Here is a 17,126-nt window from a genome sequence, read left to right as displayed (position 1 = left end):
TAAATCGAACCCTCCACCACGTGGGCAGCAGCAGGGCAGGCAACTCCCTGATCACCTGGACACAGCGCAGAGCAGCCCCACAAGGCCAGATTGCGGAGGGCATAGGGGGCACGGCTGAGCCCACCAAGGAACGACAGATTGAGGAGCGTGGCAGTGCCACAACCACCGGAGGGGCGGCGTAGTGGCCGGAGAGGCAACACCGCACCCCGCAGTAGATAAACGACCGTGCAGACCTTCCCACGACACCGCGGAAGGTAGGAACAGCGCTGGCTACCAAAGGGGAGGAAGTGGGGACCAGCACTAGGAGTCCCCAAGAGGACGCCAATACAGAAGCGAAAGACAGCGCCCCAGGGAGCCCCACCAGCAAGGACGTCAAAGCGACAGAGATCAGGGAGGTGAGGATGAGCACACCGGCAGGCTATGCAATTGCACCAGTGCAATTCCTACCGAAACCTGGTGACCCCCTGATGAAGTGGGAGGATTGGAAGGAATATATCGATAATTTCATTGGGGTCCTGGAGGACGAAAATGAGGAAACATTCACCCCCCAAAGAAAGAAACGGATCCTTTTGCTGAACCTGGGACCGGAGGGTCTCAGGGTTTACAAGAGTCTGGTGCCCAAGAAGAGAGAGGACACGGATAAGGATGTCTATGCCCATGCAGTGGAAGATCTGGATGAACGGTACCGTCCCACCATCTGTGTGTCAGTGGATAGGTTCAACTTCCAGCAAAGGAAACAACGGGCTGGAGAAACCATAGAGGAATATGTAGGGGCCTTGAGGAGACTGGCGGCCCCGTGTAAATATGCACTGTGGGAGGATGAATTCATAAAGGACCAGATTGTGATGCACACGACGAGCACAAACGTCCAAGACAAGTTGTGGGCGAGCGGCGACACCACGCTCAAAGAAGTAATGGTCGTCGTAAAAAGGGCGGAGCTCGCTAGGAGGTGTGCTGCAGCGACCAAGAAAGATGTGGCCACCCCAACAATGGTGAACAGGATACAAGAGGGAGACCACCGTAAGGACCAAAGAGGCAAGGACCCAGCAGCCAAAGGAACCAGCAGATGGCAAGGGAAGCAAACAGGGAATGACGGCAAGAAATCGTGCTACAGATGTGGCAGCTGGTCCCACGACGCACGTGACAGAAGATGTCCTGCATTCCGAGCCAAGTGCCTACACTGCGGTATCTTGGGCCACTATGAGAAGGTGTGTAGGAGGAAACATCCCAAGGAAACAGTGAAATGCGTCGATCAAGGTGAAGAAGATCTGGAGGAGGTAGCAGAGGAAGAGGTGGTCACCGTCCTGTGCATATACGACCAGGTAATGAGCATAGAAGGGAGGAAATCCACAAAACCCATCCTGGACATGGCTATGGGAGGCATCACCATCACTGTGGTGGCGGACACAGGATCCCCCTTTACCATCATCCAACAGGCAGTGTGGGTAGAAATGTTCAGACCCAAGTTGGGACCGGAGTTGGAAAAGCTAGACATCCGGCCGGTCACTTACAATGGCGACCGCATTCCCATGGTGGGGTTCCGCCGCCTACTGTTCGAATTCAGGGGCCGGTCAGCATGGTGCAAGCTGTACATTGCAGAAAAGGGACCCTCGGTCCTGGGATGGCTAGACCAGGGCGACCTAGGAATAAAACTGGATCCAGGAGGAAAGGAGCAAATATTACTCACCGAGCAAGAGGAATGGCCGGACCTGAACAAGTGGAAGGAGAACTACCCAAAAGTGTTTGGAGGCACGGTGGGACGGATGGAAAACTTCCAACACAGGATTGCACTCAAGGAAGGGGCCATTCCGGTAGCCCACAAAGTGAGGAATGTGCCAATGGCGGTGAGAGAAGCAGTCCAAAATGAACTCCAGGAGCTGGAAAAGAAGGGAATAATAGAGCCGATAACCTGTGCAGAATGGTTGGCGCCTTTGGTGGTCGTAATGAAGCCAAATGGGAAGGTCCGGCTCTGCGTGGATCTGAGAGAACTGAATAAGAATATTGTTGTGGAGAAATTTCCCCTCCCTAGAATCGAGGAAATGTTGACCAAGACCAGGGGGGTGCAGTGGTACTCCACTATCGACTTGACCTCGGCCTATCACCAAATTGCACTTCACCCGGACAGCAAACGGCTCACATCCTTCATCACCCCGTTTGGATGTTACCAATTTTGTCGGATGCCTTTTGGGCTGGCATCAGCAGCCGCTGTCTTCCAGAAAATGATGCACCAACTTTTCAGAGACTGTAAGGACGTCCAGTATTTCCAGGATGACATTTTGGTCATGGGGCGAGACCAGCAGGATCACGATCAGAAACTGGGAAAAGTGTTGAAAACACTAGAGAACAAAGGCCTTACGGCGGAGTGGTCGAAGTGTCGGTTGGGACTGCAGTCGGTAACGTACCTAGGTCACGAGATCGGACGACAGGGTGTTACCCCCAAATCGGATAACGTCAAAGCCATCGCTGAAGCACCCCCGCCCAGGAACAAGGAAGAGGTCAGGTCGTTCCTGGGGATGGCGGAGTACTACAGCAAGTTTGTGGTACACTTCGCTTCCAAGACCCACAACTTGAGGCTGTTGACCAGGGACAGCACAGTGTTCCAGTGGACACCAGAAGCCCAAGCAGAGTTCGAATCTATCAAAAAGGATGTTACAGGAGCGGTTCCCCTCAAAGGTTACGACCCACAAGGCACCACCGTACTGACGACAGATGCCAGCGACAAGGGCCTGGGCGCTGTACTCATGCAAGACAGAGGAAGAGGGGAAATGGAGACCATCAGTTTTGCATCCAGAGCATTGACAGATACGGAGAGCAAATACAGCGTGATTGAGAAAGAAATGCTGGCGGTCGTATGGGCCATGGCGAGATTCCGGCAATTTCTGTGGGGAACACGCTTCCTACTCAGAACAGACCACAAACCGTTGGTGAAGGTGCTAACGTCAAGTGGACATGCCAGTGCCACTCCCCGGATATCCAAGATGTCTCTAAAGTTGCTCGAGTTCAGGTACGACGTTGAGTACATTCCCGGGAGCCGGAACCGAGTAGCGGATTATCTGAGCAGGGCAGCTGCCATGGAGCCAGGAGAGGAAGACCCTGTCGGCAGTGGGGATTTGGTAGCTCTAATAGAGGACCAAGAGAAAATAATCAGTCTACAAGAATGGACAGAGTCATATGAAGAGGACACCGACATAAAGGAAGTGAAGGGGCACATCGTACATGGATGGCCGGACAAAAGAAACGTGAGGGCAAGCCTCAAGCCGTACTTCGAAGTGCGGGAAGAACTGTCGATAGGAGACAAAGGGATCTTCCTATACAGGGGAGATAAGGTGATTCCCCCAAGGAACCTCACCTCGAAACTTATGGACTTGCTACATGAGGGACACCTGGGCATAGGGAAACTCAAGGCACGTGCAAAACAAAATTACTGGTGGCCAGGCATGGACATAAGGGCTGAAAGGCATGTCAGGGAGTGTCCACAATGTCAACGGGCGGACAAGACATTAAAACCGTTGAGACCAGCGATAGGAAAGTTTGATCCCCCTTCAAATCCGTGGGAAGAACTATCCATAGACATTTTGGGACCGGTCCTAGATGACCAAGGCACACAGAAATATGTGTGTGTGCTCATGGATCGATATTCAAAGTGGCCAGAGTTGAGAGTAGCTGAGTCCATGGACACGGAGAACATCCTTAAGTTTCTGTCAGAGACTTTCACGAGGGAAGGAATACCGAAATCGATCTTGAGTGACAATGGACCCCAGTTCACGTCAGAAAAGTGGATCAAGTTCATGCAAAGAAATGGCGTTACTGTCAAACACACTGCAATCTACCATCCGGCCGGTAACGGTTTAGTGGAGAGATTTAACAGGGTAGTGATGGGAGCCATACAAGCAGCCATATCAAGTGAACAGAACTGGGAGAAGGCGCTAGAGAACATGGTATGGGCCTACAGGATAACCCCCACCGGCACGGGGTATAGTCCATTCCAAATATTGAGAGGACGTGAACCTTTTACCCACGACAACAGAATTTGGAAGGAAAAGCTCATCACCAGTGAATGGTCCCCTGCAGTGGTGCGGGCCAACCTGGAAAAAGCACAGACAATTTACAGCAACCACTACAACAAACGAAGGAATGTCAAAGGTACAGGCCTGGAGCAAGGAGAGTGGGTAAGAGTAAGATTGGCCACCCTACAGAAGAAGGGAGACAGCAAGTACAGCAAGCCGTTGCAAGTTGTAGAAGTGTATGATCGGGCAGCCCTATTAAGTGATGGGAACGTGTGGTCCCAAGACCGCATGGCCAGGTGCAATAAGGTTTTGGGCTGGGAGCAACAGGGCACCGATTGGGAAGACAAAGAAGGTTCAGAGGTGGAGAGGAGCCAAGAGGCCGCTGAGCAGCAAGGAGGAGTGAGAGCTGGAACGGAAAGTGAAGAGGAATGAGAAAACGGAAGTCAAGGAATGGAATGGGACAGGTTGGAGAGAAGCACGCATGAAGAAGGAACTCTGAATGAAGGAACAGCAAGCCATGAGTTGCAGAGTCAAGAGACAATGGAGAACCTAGTCAGGGTCACAAAAAGTGGAAGGCAGGTGGTAAGACCTTCCAGATATCGAGATTTTGAATTGGACGATGAACTGTAAGTGACTTATTAAAGTTTGATAAAAAGGGGGAGATATGTAGCGGGCGCATTCTAGTTTATGCACGTCACGTAGACGTGACGTGCGTCGGCCATGTTGGAAAGCTGCGCGCGCATCGCCCAGTGCGCGCGGAGACGAAGTAGCGATCGGAATCGCCGGCCGGCGCTCATCAGTCATATATGCAATTAATGAATAAATACTTAAACATACCCTAAACCAGCGTTGTGCACATCATTGTCCACACCAACTTTACAGCTCACACTGCATCTTTTCACTCCTAGTCACATGCTCCACAATATTTTATTGATATGTAACTTCAACCTTGAAATCTCTGCACCCTGATAAGCAATTTTTTATGTGACTTATTTTGTCTCCAAGCGTTCCACGTGATAGATGACAGCCAGAATAATTTGCAATGTACTATGCAACAGATGTATCGCTGTTGTGTATCAGTTCTTGTAATATCCCAAAAAGGTTTAGCTGGGATGTCCAGGAAATGCAAAGTAGAGCGAAGTGCAGACCAAATACGTAGTTTAAGATTATTTTGATGCATTGCAGAAGCTGTACCTGAACCGGAGCTGCGTTCATAACGCAGCCCCCATATGTGCAGTAAGAACTCAGATGTGAGGTGGTAGACGTCACTTGTTTCCGCTTCTGAGGTCACTGCGCCACAGACGACTGGAGAAGGGCTCCAATTCCTCTGCGTGAAATATCTTGATTTACTTTGAAATAGGCATTCTAAAATGGCGCAGACTTCATGCTTTGTGTTGATCATTTATATTGGTTTCAGTCGTGAACTCCTATGTACGTCCGATTTAAGCCTACTGTTTAATGTCAACACTGTTTTCCAATCTAGCCGTCCACCATTTCCATTTCTATTCCAATTGCAATCAATCTCCAGTGTGTGTGCGTGCATGCGTCTGCGTGCCTATGCATGCTTGTATACGTGTGTGTTTGTGTGTAGTATTGTGTATTTTTCTATGTGAATGTGTGAGATCGTGAGTGTGCGTGCACACAGTCTCCTGGCAGTTACATCAATGTCATTTTCTACTCGTATTCTTCCCTTTCTGTTCCATGTTCATGTCAGTGTCGTTTAACAGATCTGGACTTCAAATCCTTTTTCCATGAGGATAATGTTGGCATTTGCCTTTCGAGGTGCCCGATAGGTTGTTTCTCATTCCATACCTTTTTACAGATATTCATAATATCATTTGAATACCTCTCTAGTATCTCTAATTTTGGATGAGATTATCTCAGCAAAGTTAGAATATCTGGTGGTGTTCATCTGCACCACCCAGATTTCTATTGCCGTAATATGAATTGTATTCTCTTTGTAATGCTGTAATACTTTTTCAAATGTGAGCAAATTCTTCCACTGTTTCAAGTCTCTATTCCTCACTTTTCAGAGACTGTCCCTGATTTTGATCCTATGTCCCTGATTTTTAAGAGTGTTGTCCCCGATTTCTCTGTGGGAGAGTTGAGAGGTATGTGAATATTCTTTCCAATGTTTTTTTTTCTCTGAATGTGGGTTATTGCCCCTAGATACATTGAAAATATGTATAAAAATATGCAGTCGTTTATTATAAATAAATGCCCTCTTCGAACGTTGTTTGAACTAATGGTCGACTTTGGTGAGTGGATTATTACCATAAAACAGAATGCTAACAGAAGTCAGTCTCTTAATAACTATGCAGCACACTTAATTTAGATTTCTATACAGGACGGTCAGAGCTCAATTCTGTTTTGTGGAACATCAGGATTAATATAATCTTCTCCCAAGAAGGTGTGCGTATCTTCAGAAGGAAGTTTAAAAGAGTACTTCTGGTTAACTCACGCCAGTGTGACACAGAGTGAGCAGGGTCCTGCCTTCCGACTCACAGCAGACTGATTTTATACTAGGCCGCTCTCTGAGACTCGAGTATGGGAAATAACAGGTTACAGGTGGGGGGCCTCAGCGATACTTGTCATATCCCAAGCCAGACTTTAGGAACCCATAAATGTATAACTGGTTATGCAGAGGGACCCAATGCAAGATGTCATTATTGCCTTAGAGAATACAATATGTACAGTATAGCATTGTGGTTATCACATGGACATAACTAATACATGAAATTCCTAGCAAATACTGGATAATAATACATGAAAGTTCCTACAAAAGACTCCAAAGGAGTCATGGTTGACCACCCCTCAGGCCCCTTGTGTTATCAACTGATTCAATTGGCTTGGATCCGGGATGAAACCCTGCTGGTCCCTCAATAAGTTGTCCTTTACAGGCGACCTCACCTGCCCCCTCTAGAAAGAGGGAGTTTGGGGCAGCATGACATCTGGTCTCCCAAACAACCATGCCAGAACCAACTCGATACAGGGATCCTTCCTGGCACCCGTTGGGAGATGGGACTTACAACCCAGGCCATACCTTGGTCCCCTGGCGCAGCCACCATCCCCCAGTATCCCAGGGCTGTGTGATGGAATACGCTGGCTGGCTATGGATAATCGCTGTAGTGGACATGATCAGCCTTCCAATAAAGACCGTAGTATGTCTGCCCCGGCTTGAGCGAAAGGCTTAAAACCTGGTTCCATTCTGGATTTGTCTGCACTTATATTCTTTACACCAAGGTTGTCTACATACCTAAAGGGAAGGGGAGCGTTGGCGGTTGTCAGGGGCAGCTAGCAGAGAAAGGGAAACCAGGTAGCCTTGCCCATTATTTACATTATTCTGTTGACCCTGATGCTCCCCTAGGAGGCCCTGCCGATCCCATGGCAACCAATCGCTGCCGACCCAGGGAGACCGGTAAAAATTCAAAACACGGCCACCATTGGCCACTGCCCCAGACCGGTCGCCTTGTCCAACTTCAAGGTGCTCTTTTTATTGTAATGTTTACAATGATTGTAATTACTCATACAAATAGGAATAAACTTTGAACTTTAAGATGCCCAGGCTACGCCTTTTCCCTTTACTGATGTTTACATCACGTAATTAGCATAGAATGCAGCGTTGTTTTGAGAACTTATGTAAACCTAACCTGTAATGCCCAGTCCGTCTCTGACGGCATGCACTCAGCCAGGGCTCATGCCTGCTCTGACAGTCAGATGGAGTGGGTGTAAGCGAAGTGCACCTCTGAACTTTGGCTTTCAGTCGTCATCCCCAGTCCCTGGTGACACACGTACGTCTATCTCTTCCAGAGAGTGCGCTAATAAGGCAGAGTTGCCTCTAGGAACAAATGCACAAAAACGACACAAACCGCAAGGTATGAACAGTCTCTGTCCTTGACATGTAGTATGTTTGTCTTTCTTCAGTTTATGAATGTCCCCTTGTCTCTGTTCCTTTCCATCTTTGGTGTCAAAATTGTCAGAGTTGACTAAAGTATTTCCTTCATTAGAAACCCTTTTCATGAGCAGTCACAAGCTTCACAGTGTAACTTCTTGTACAGACCGCAGTAGTTTATGTTGGAAGCAGTTTTCTTTCAGAACTATTTTCAGAGCCGTGTTTGGACCCATATTTGTGACATAGGAAAAGCTCTCTGATGTTACAAAACAGTGAAACATGAAACATGGCGTAGTCTTAGACTTTACTGTATGTAAATTGTTGACGTTTTCAATTTACTCACTCATATATGCAGCGAGGCCGCATTCTAGAAAAGTCGTTCTAGTCCTCTGCAATATACGTTAAGAAGGGTTTGCATATTTCATGCCCAGGAGACACGCAAGGCTGCACGTTATCACACCCAAACACATTAACAAGCAATAGTCTGGGCGGCCCTGCTTGCTAACTAAATTTTATGATACTTTTAAAAATGTAACGTCTACGATGAACCCTTGATTCTACATATAAGGTCCGTGTGTATCTTATTTCTTATAGCCTATTTTAGGGTCTTTTTTAAAAAAAGAGACTTGCATCAAGTTGTTTTTAAACGCCATATTACTAAGTTCTTTGTAGAGCACGGCGTCGGAAGAAACACCAACCCAACAGGCAGTGACTGCATGAAACTCACCTCTTCATGTTACCGCTGCTTTGCTGCTTAGAGTGAAACACAGGTCAGTGCTAGAAAGCAAGCACAATTGTAACACGCTCTCTACTTGGCTCTAAAGGTTCACATTGCGTGTTGTTTTACACATTCAAATTTAATCGATGGTAAACTGGATCGCTTCAGCACTGTTGTGCAACAGAGAGCAGCACAATTGCAAACTCAAGGGCAGTTGTAACGTTCAGAAAGACTGTCATATGTCCTTGGCGAAGGGAAGTGTGTTGTGTGATTACACCACTGATGTTCCCATTATAAACCGGCCATTGTTGGAAGCCTCCGCGGCCTCCTTAGGCCCTGGCAGGTTTATCAGGCTCTCGCAGCTGGCACTACGGTGTACATGACAACGACTGGCATGCCAATTGGTAGTTGGCATTCTATTAGGCAAGGACCTGGAAGAGACCGATGGAGCCTCAAAGGTCAATGGGTAGTATGTGTGGTAGCTATAACTGACACTAAGGGCCTCATTACAATGTTTGACACACCACCACTGGCAGGCTATAGGTGGCGGTCTGTCCGACAGACAGGTCGTCAGTCCAACCTCCTCATTTCAATGCAGGCCGTCGGACCCCAGAGGTCGGGGAGATTGACAGACGTCTCCGAGAGGATCCAAGATCCTGCGGGTGGCAGTCAGAATCGCATCCCTACCATGGGGGCGGTGCCAGATCAGGCACCACTATAGGGATCATAATGTCCCTTTCTGGCTGCCTTTTCGGACCGCCATGAAAAGGCAGCCACAAATGGAATTTGGGGGCCCCAAGCAGGGCCCCCGTCAGCCACTATAAGGTGGCCGTGTAGTGCCCCCTACACATCCATTCACCGTGTGGCAGGCACCACATGATGCTTGCCAGACGTGTATGGATGTGCACAAAGTGCCTGTTTACACTGCAGCTTGTGCTGAAGCCCTTTTTATGGGCTACAACACAAGCTGCGGCGTAAAAGGGCACTATTGCAACCACCAGCACGGCGGTCAAATCCTAATGTGGCAGTCTGATTGCCGACTGCTCGGGCAGTCTCCAGACCACCACAACCGCGGTTGACTGTCCGACTGTCAGTGGCGTCACTAGGGGGGTGCGGGGTGCGGACCTCACCGGGTGACACTGTCAATTGGGGTGACACCAATGTGGCCCCCCCGCTGAGCTCTTCTGACGTGTCATGCGCGCCACCACCATCGCATTTAGAATGAGTGGAGACAGTCTGTCTCGGCAGGGGAGTGCTGACGGGCCGGCGATTTGCAGAACCCCTACCCTATGGTAGGGGTCCATATCATACTATTTATTCATTTACTGTATTCTGGGCACAGCTGTGGGAACTTTTAAGTGTCTCGATTAATCTTGTTTCATGGCGCTAGAAATGCTTTTTAAAGGTTTTAACTAACTGTACAATAAATGTTCTTACACAAGGTCGCGTGCATCGTTTCTAAGCATGGGGATATTTATTATTTGTTCAGGATCACGGTATGTTGATCCGACGCCCAGACTCGAACCTGGTTCCCCCGTTCTAAAGTCTACAGCTCTGGCCCTAAAGCCACATCCTGGGCGGGGTAAGGGTGGCAGGTAGGTAGAAGCTGGTGAGCTTTACGTTCTATCAGCACCTCGAGCTGAACTGGAGTCCGGTACGGGCCTGGCTTGAGCTATCACTGCCTCGCCCACCTCTGATAACACCATCCCTGGGTTTCAGGAACGCCCACGTGCTTCATTGTGTCTGTAGCGTGCGCCACAGGTCGCTTATATTAGAAAGTAGACGGGAACTCGATGTACATTGTACCTAGAGCCCTGCCTTATTATGTAGTTGTTAGGAAAGGGAAGGTTAACAAGCGTTGCCTCATATTTATTAGCTTTCGATGACTGATAAGACCTTTCCCTTAGTAACTCCCGCCACCACCGGTGCCCCTTAGGCACAGGCCCAGCACCCCAAATCACCTTGAGTTCCCAAAATAGGTCACGCGGGCATCCTTTTGACACCTTGGCTGAAGGCGCGGGGGCAGCTTGCGCCAGTGACGTAATAACTCACAGAATGACGGCAATAAAAAGTGAGGAAGAAAGACACGAAAACAAGCCGCGTTATCTACGTTGTAGCCCGAGCCGTCATGTGTGCCTCCTATGTAAACAGGTGCAAAAGGGGGTGGTGATAGACGGAGCATCTCACCCAGTCAAAAGATCTGGGTTTGATCCATCACCGTTCTTTAGCCCACTCTGCCACCCCAGTTCAGACATGGCTGTATGCAAATCAGTCTGACCCTGTGCCTCATGGGAACAGTCCAGCCCGAACTGCCAAGCCATGCCTTCCCTGGACCGGAAACAAGCTTCCGAGGACCGTTTTCTGGCATTCCAGCCGTCTTCAGCCCAGCTTGCTTGAATCCAGTGGCAAAGTGAGCAAGGGACTCACGTCTGAGCATACCCTGCCACACTTATGGCGGCCAAAGCAGTACAAAAGGGGGTGGTGATGGACGGAGCATCTGAACCAATCAAACACTCACACCCAGTCAAAAGATCTGGGTTTGATCCATCACCATTCTTTAGCCCACTCTGCCACCCCAGTTCATACATGGCTATACGCAAATCAGTCTGATCCTGTGCCTCATGGGAATAGTCCAGCCCGAACTGCCAAGCCATGCCTTCCCTGGACCAGAAACAAGCTTCAGAGGACTGGTTTCTGGCATTCCAGCCGTCTTCAGCCTGGCTTGCTTGAATCCAGTGGAAAAGTGAGCAAGGGACTCACGTCTGAGCATACCCTGCCACACTTATGGCGGCCAAAGCGGTACAAAAGGGGGTTGTGATGGACGGAGCATCTGAACCAATCAAACACTCACACCCAGTCAAAAGATCTGGGTTTGATCCATCACCGTTCTTTAGCCCACTTTGCCCCCCCAGTTCAGACATGGCTATATGCAAATCAGTCCGACCCTGTGCCTCATGGGAACAGTCCAGCCCGAACTGCCAAGCCATGCCTTCCCTGGACCGGAAACAAGCTTCCGAGGACCGGTTTCTGGCATTCCAGATCTTTTGACTGGGTGTGAGTGTTTGATTGGTTCGGATGCTCCGTCCATCACCACCCCCTTTTGTACCGCTTTTGGCCACCATAAGTGTGTCAAGGTATGCTCAGACGTGAGCCCCTTGCTCACTTTGCCACTGGATTCAAGCAAGCCGGGCTGAAGACGGCTGTAATGCCAGAAACCGGTCCTCGGAAGCTTGTTTCCGGTCCAGGGAAGGCATGGCTTGGCAGTTCGGGCTGGACTGTTCCCATGAGGCACAGGGTCAGACTGATTTGCATATAGCCATGTCTGAACTGGGGTGGCAGAGTGGGCTAAAGAACGGTGATGGATTAAACCCAGATCTTTTGACTGGGTGTGAGTGTTTGATTGGTTCGGATGCTCCGTCCATCACCACCCCCTTTTGTACCGCTTTTGGCCACCATAGGTGTGGCAGGGTATGCTCAGAAGTGAGTCCCTTGCTCACTTTGCCACTGGATTCAATCAAGCCGGGCTGAAGACGGCTGTAATGCCAGAAACCGGTCCTCGGAAGCTTGTTTCCGGTCCAGAGAAGGCATGGCTTGGCAGTTCGGGCTGGACTGTTCCCATGAGGCACAGGGCCGGACTGATTTGCATATAGCCATGTCTGAACTGGGGTGGCAGAGTGGGCTAAAGAACGGTGGTGGATTAAACCCAGATCTTTTGACTTGGTGTGGGTCTTTGATTGGTTCGGATGCTCCGTCCATCACTACCCCCTTTTGTACCGCTTTTGGCCGCCCTAAGTGTGGCATGGTATGCTCAGACGTGAGTCCCTTGCTCCATTTGCCACTGGATTCAAGCAAGCCGGGCTAAAGACGGCGGTAATGCCAGAAACCGGTCTTCGGAAGCTTGTTTCCGGTCCAGGGAAAGCATGGTTTGGCAGTTCGGGCTGGACTGTTCCCATGAGGCACAGGGTCAGACTGATTTGCATATAGCCATGTCTGAACTGGGGTGGCAGAGTGGGCTAAAGAACGGTGATGGATTAAACCCAGATCTTTTGACTGGGTGTGAGTGTTTGATTGGTTCGGATGCTCCGTCCATCACCACCCCCTTTTGTACCTCCTATGTAAACAGGGACATCATTTTGCTCCTTGACGCAAGTCCGAATAGAATATGCAGGAATATTATTGATGGAACAGCCCGTGGATAGTTCGCATTATAATTACTCACCGGCTGACACCAACCCTAGTGACGCCTGCCGACTGTCGCACATCATAATCACCCCCATCTATGACGTGTATCTCCACCCTCTCTACTGACAGCTAGTTCCAAACTGCACCAGAAGAAAGCATTCTATTGTTCTCTTAGGTGAATAATCGCAAGAGTAGTAGAATGTTTAAACTATGGTCTCTCATTATTCATAATCACAGCTCGTTTGAAAGTCTTTTCTAATTTGTAATAATGTTTAATGTCCACAGAATTAAAGAGTTCCTATTTATGCATGCATGTACGAATCATTTTTTTTAACAAAATGGCTTCTTTTACCTAAGCAGTAAATTGACTGGATATTGATTCCGTGTTCTGCGCAAATGAAGCATGTGAAAAGACCAAGGGCCATATGTATCAACACATTTTCCCATAGACACAGAATGGGCTAAACCCCTTGATACATCTCGCCCCAAATGAGATGTCCAACTACGTTCCTGTGTCCAGCTATTCTCTTGTCTTAATTTTGTTTTGCGTACAACACTAAGCTAAAGGCAGTAATATCCAGAGCTATTAAAAAGTTGCAAGTTAATAAATAAATCACTGCAAATGCACATGCCTCCCACATCTGTCCCTCAGTGCATTCTCAGGGGAACGCGCTTTACAGGTGTTAGGTGTGCGACCTTCCCAGCGCCATGTGTAATATTTTGCTTTGGAGATAATGCTATGATTTAGTGCTCCTACAGTCAGTAACTTGTTACCATTTTAGAAGGACAAAATAAGATTACCAGTTAAGTGTTTCTTACTATGTTTGCTTTGCAATGACCGTACATATTGCTGCCGCACTGAGAACGCTATTGCCCGTTAAACGATTGCCACTTATGCAGCATCTTACTGGAAGCCGTCAAATATGACTGTTTTTTTCTTACTTTTTTTCTATTTCAAACCCCTGTTTATTTGTGTGTATTTTTCCTCTGCCTAGACCTGGTGAACCATTTCTGTGAACAGGTCCTCAATTTTTTACTTTGTCCCTACTTTCCTGTCGTAGCCCCATCTTCCCCTGGTGTCGACTCCGTACCCTTACAGCGCACAGGCAGCCAGCACGGCACACAGAATGCAACGGGGACCTTCCAGCGGGCCAGCTATGCTGCAGGCCCAACCGCCAATTACGCTGACCCCTACAGAACCCTGCAGTATTGTCCTTCTGTGGAATCTCCATACAGCAAGTCGGGGCCTGCCATCCCACCCGAAGGGACCTTGGCCAGATCACCTTCCATTGACAGCATTCAGAAGGATCCCAGGTGGGTGAAAGGCTTTTCTGTCTGCCATTTCTTCCATGTACTGCGTGGTCTCGCATTGCTCCCTGCATCATCCATATCTGTGGTAACAAAAAAGCATTCCTTGATTTTGACCACATTTTCTTCTAACAGCCATTTGTCATCTGTATTTGTGAAAATGCAATGAAAAATATAACCTTTTCAACCCAGCAGCAGGTTGTGAATCTTAAGTGGTGGATATCAACGACAGCACCTTAAGGATATTGTTTTGTTTATGACCCAGTAAAAGTAGACCATTGGTGGAATCAAACTAGTAATGTCCAGAGTGCCTCCATGCTGGTGGTACAAGTGGATGACCAGAGTGGAATTCTCCATTTGTTGTTATTTTTTTGTGAGCCTTACTTATCTGGAATGATAGCTACATTTCCAAGAATCATAAAAGTACATTGCTAAATATGTAGCAAATGGATGCTGAAAAAATGCATGGTGATTTGGCGAATTGCTTAATGTTCAACATCTCAAGGCAGGCACACAACTAGAAAACAAGTATCCAGTACATAAACATATCAGACATAGGTCCGTTGCACTTTGACATGCAATTTAAAGTGGGGGTTAAGAAACAAAAGAAAAAAAAAAGATATGTTAAAAATGACCAGAACCATATCTACCAGTGGAAAAGATTGGCAACGTTTTCTAGTTAAAAAAAATATTTTGTGAAGTCTGCTGTGACTTCGTTTAGGATATGAGTTACAGGTGTGCGATCAAAGCCCCACACTAGGAATATGGGCAGCATGCGCCTTAGGTATTGTACATAAAAGTTATGTCACTATTACTGGAATGACTTTCTCGGAAATTAGTTATTCTATTCTAATGCAGTGTCTTATGAAGCCCACTATGCTTTTTCTTTTTTAGTAATGAGACTGAAATACATGTTGTTACTCAGATTGGGTGTAAGTTTTTATTTTTTATTATAGTAGAGAAAGTCATTGGTCTTCTTGTCAACTGAGGTAGCAGTTGATAGAGCCGTGTTGGCCTAACCAGGATAGCACTGCAACTGTTTGAAGTGAATCGATAACATTCTTGAATGTGACAGTGTCTGTAGTGCTTTGTCCTGTCTCCGATGACAGATGTTGCTGGTGTACAGAGTGACGCAAAGGCATAGTTCAGGATTAACAGTTTAATATACACATTTGTTAATATTAAATTAACCACAATTTAAGTTATAAGTGCAAATGTTGCTGGTAACATTCAGTTAATGATTGTAAAGTATAGAAAGAACAAATAAGGGAATTATGTCTGCTTGTAACATTTATGTGGCACAATAAAAAAGCGTGCTATAGATGTTGGCCCAAAACTTAGATCTAATGCTAAGAGGCTGGTGTTTTCCTCAATAGAAAATACATTCCAAGAAAATTAGATAGAAACTCCGAGGTCTAAAGTAAAACTGCAGTCTTGCATGTATATGAAATATAAGAGAAAACAAATATAGAAAAACGAACTCTTTGAATAATTGACCCAAAGCGTGATGCTGACTCATCAGCAAGCAATACATTAGTGTTACATCTGGTCGTTTCTTTTAATGAGTAGTATGTATCTCTTCTGTTTCACATTTTACTTTGTATCTATGTCAGGAGAGAACTTTATAGACAGAAACCAAATATTTCAGATACTTTCACAGTTGTAAGCTGTCAAACAAAACCTTAGCACCTGCCCTATTATATGTACTTTCCCGTTAGGATTTTCCCATGTGATGACCCCGGTGGCTGAGGGGCAATGTGCATTCAATGAAAAACATGTGACAACATTTATGATATGCTTACTAATATAATTGATGTCATGTGTGATGTCATCAGTTAAAACAAGGTTACTGGGTTACAATGTGTGGCATCTTAACATTTTCTAGTTCTTGTTAAATTAACACTGTTACAGCTTTTCATTGAATTTCTTTCTTTTTTTTCTAAATATGCCAACGGAAGTTTATTCTGTCATGGGACATTTCAGAGGTGAGAGTCCACTCTGTAATGCGTGAGACAAACCGCTGCGACATTGGCTGAGAAATCCATCGGTTCCACTCAGTAACTAACTTGTCAGTGGGATGTGCCATAGAACAATTCTCCATTTCATATAACATTCCCTCTAATATACACACATCCGTCCCTAACGTTACATCAATGTTCAGCTGTATGGAAGCCCACTTCTGTAATGTGTAAGGGAAAGAGTAATGTCATTAGGGGAACTAAACCGCCCCTTTAGTTTTCAGCAGGCAACAAAGTGTTTACTACTCTCTGGACATTGAAACGTCGCTTTACTATGTGAGGTAGACTGTGTCACTTTGAGGAAATAATCTTAAAACGGCACCTGAGTAATTTATGTATAGGTGTGTATGTGGAGAACCTAACATATTTGCAGGTGGACGGATGCTCTGAATATGGGAACCTGTCGTTGTAGTGAATGCACTTGACTAGCAGGTTCTGTTACATTTTGCCAGCTCCTGTTTCCAGAAGCATGTTTAAAAATACAACATAGCTTTTTCTCCTGAGTGCTGTTTCACATTTTCAGTAACCATTTAGCAACACATTTTTGATTTCTTAAAAGTGCTAATTTTGAAATGTCAACACAACATAGGAATGAGTTGCGTTGAAGATGAATGTAAGGAAATGGTGACTTGTTGAAGTGCGACCATACTTTGTATTTTGGACTTAAATTGTGGCTTTCTTGGAGGTTGGTAGTATCGTGTCGGAGGATATATTCTGAGTCAGCATGCTGTAAAATGTACTGCTCTCACACTTTCAAGGCTAGACACCGAGAATGAGGTCCAAGCAAGACGAAAAGCGTAAAATAAGATGCATTGAAGCAAAACGAAAATAAGTGTATTTCCACAATTACAGCAAAGATTTGTATTGAGGGAAAACGCAGAATGTATTGCCTATTGGATAGTTCCCAGGGCTAAAATACACTAGCACTCGAGAATAAGGGCTCTCAAGCCATGGAGTGGAAGTACCTTCTAATAAAATTGAAAACCAGAAAGAGAGGAAGG

At 46.8% G+C, this 17,126-nt stretch overlaps 1 protein-coding gene across 6 annotated transcripts in view; it reads left to right on the top strand.

Moving 5' to 3' along the window:
• CTNND2 (catenin delta 2) overlaps positions 1-17,126 on the top strand; it is a 3,216,642-nt gene that overhangs the window by 1,724,096 nt on the left and 1,475,420 nt on the right. For 3 of the 6 annotated variants that reach the window (XM_078687655.1, XM_078687652.1, XM_078687651.1), the window contains exons 9-10: positions 6,041-6,118; positions 13,861-14,113. In XM_078687655.1, coding sequence (XP_078543781.1) covers positions 6,041-6,118; positions 13,861-14,113 — 331 coding nt within the window. Of the gene's footprint in view, positions 1-6,040; positions 6,119-13,860; positions 14,114-16,065; positions 16,093-17,126 lie in introns of all 6 variants that reach the window. The other 3 variants (XM_078687656.1, XM_078687653.1, XM_078687650.1) reach the window with 2 other exon arrangements.

Source organism: Lissotriton helveticus, chromosome 4_1 (genome assembly GCF_964261635.1).
Source record: "Lissotriton helveticus chromosome 4_1, aLisHel1.1, whole genome shotgun sequence".
Lineage (NCBI taxonomy): Eukaryota > Metazoa > Chordata > Amphibia > Caudata > Salamandridae > Lissotriton > Lissotriton helveticus.
Note: the sequence above shows the minus strand (reverse complement) of the source record. Positions and strands in the feature narration are given on the sequence as shown.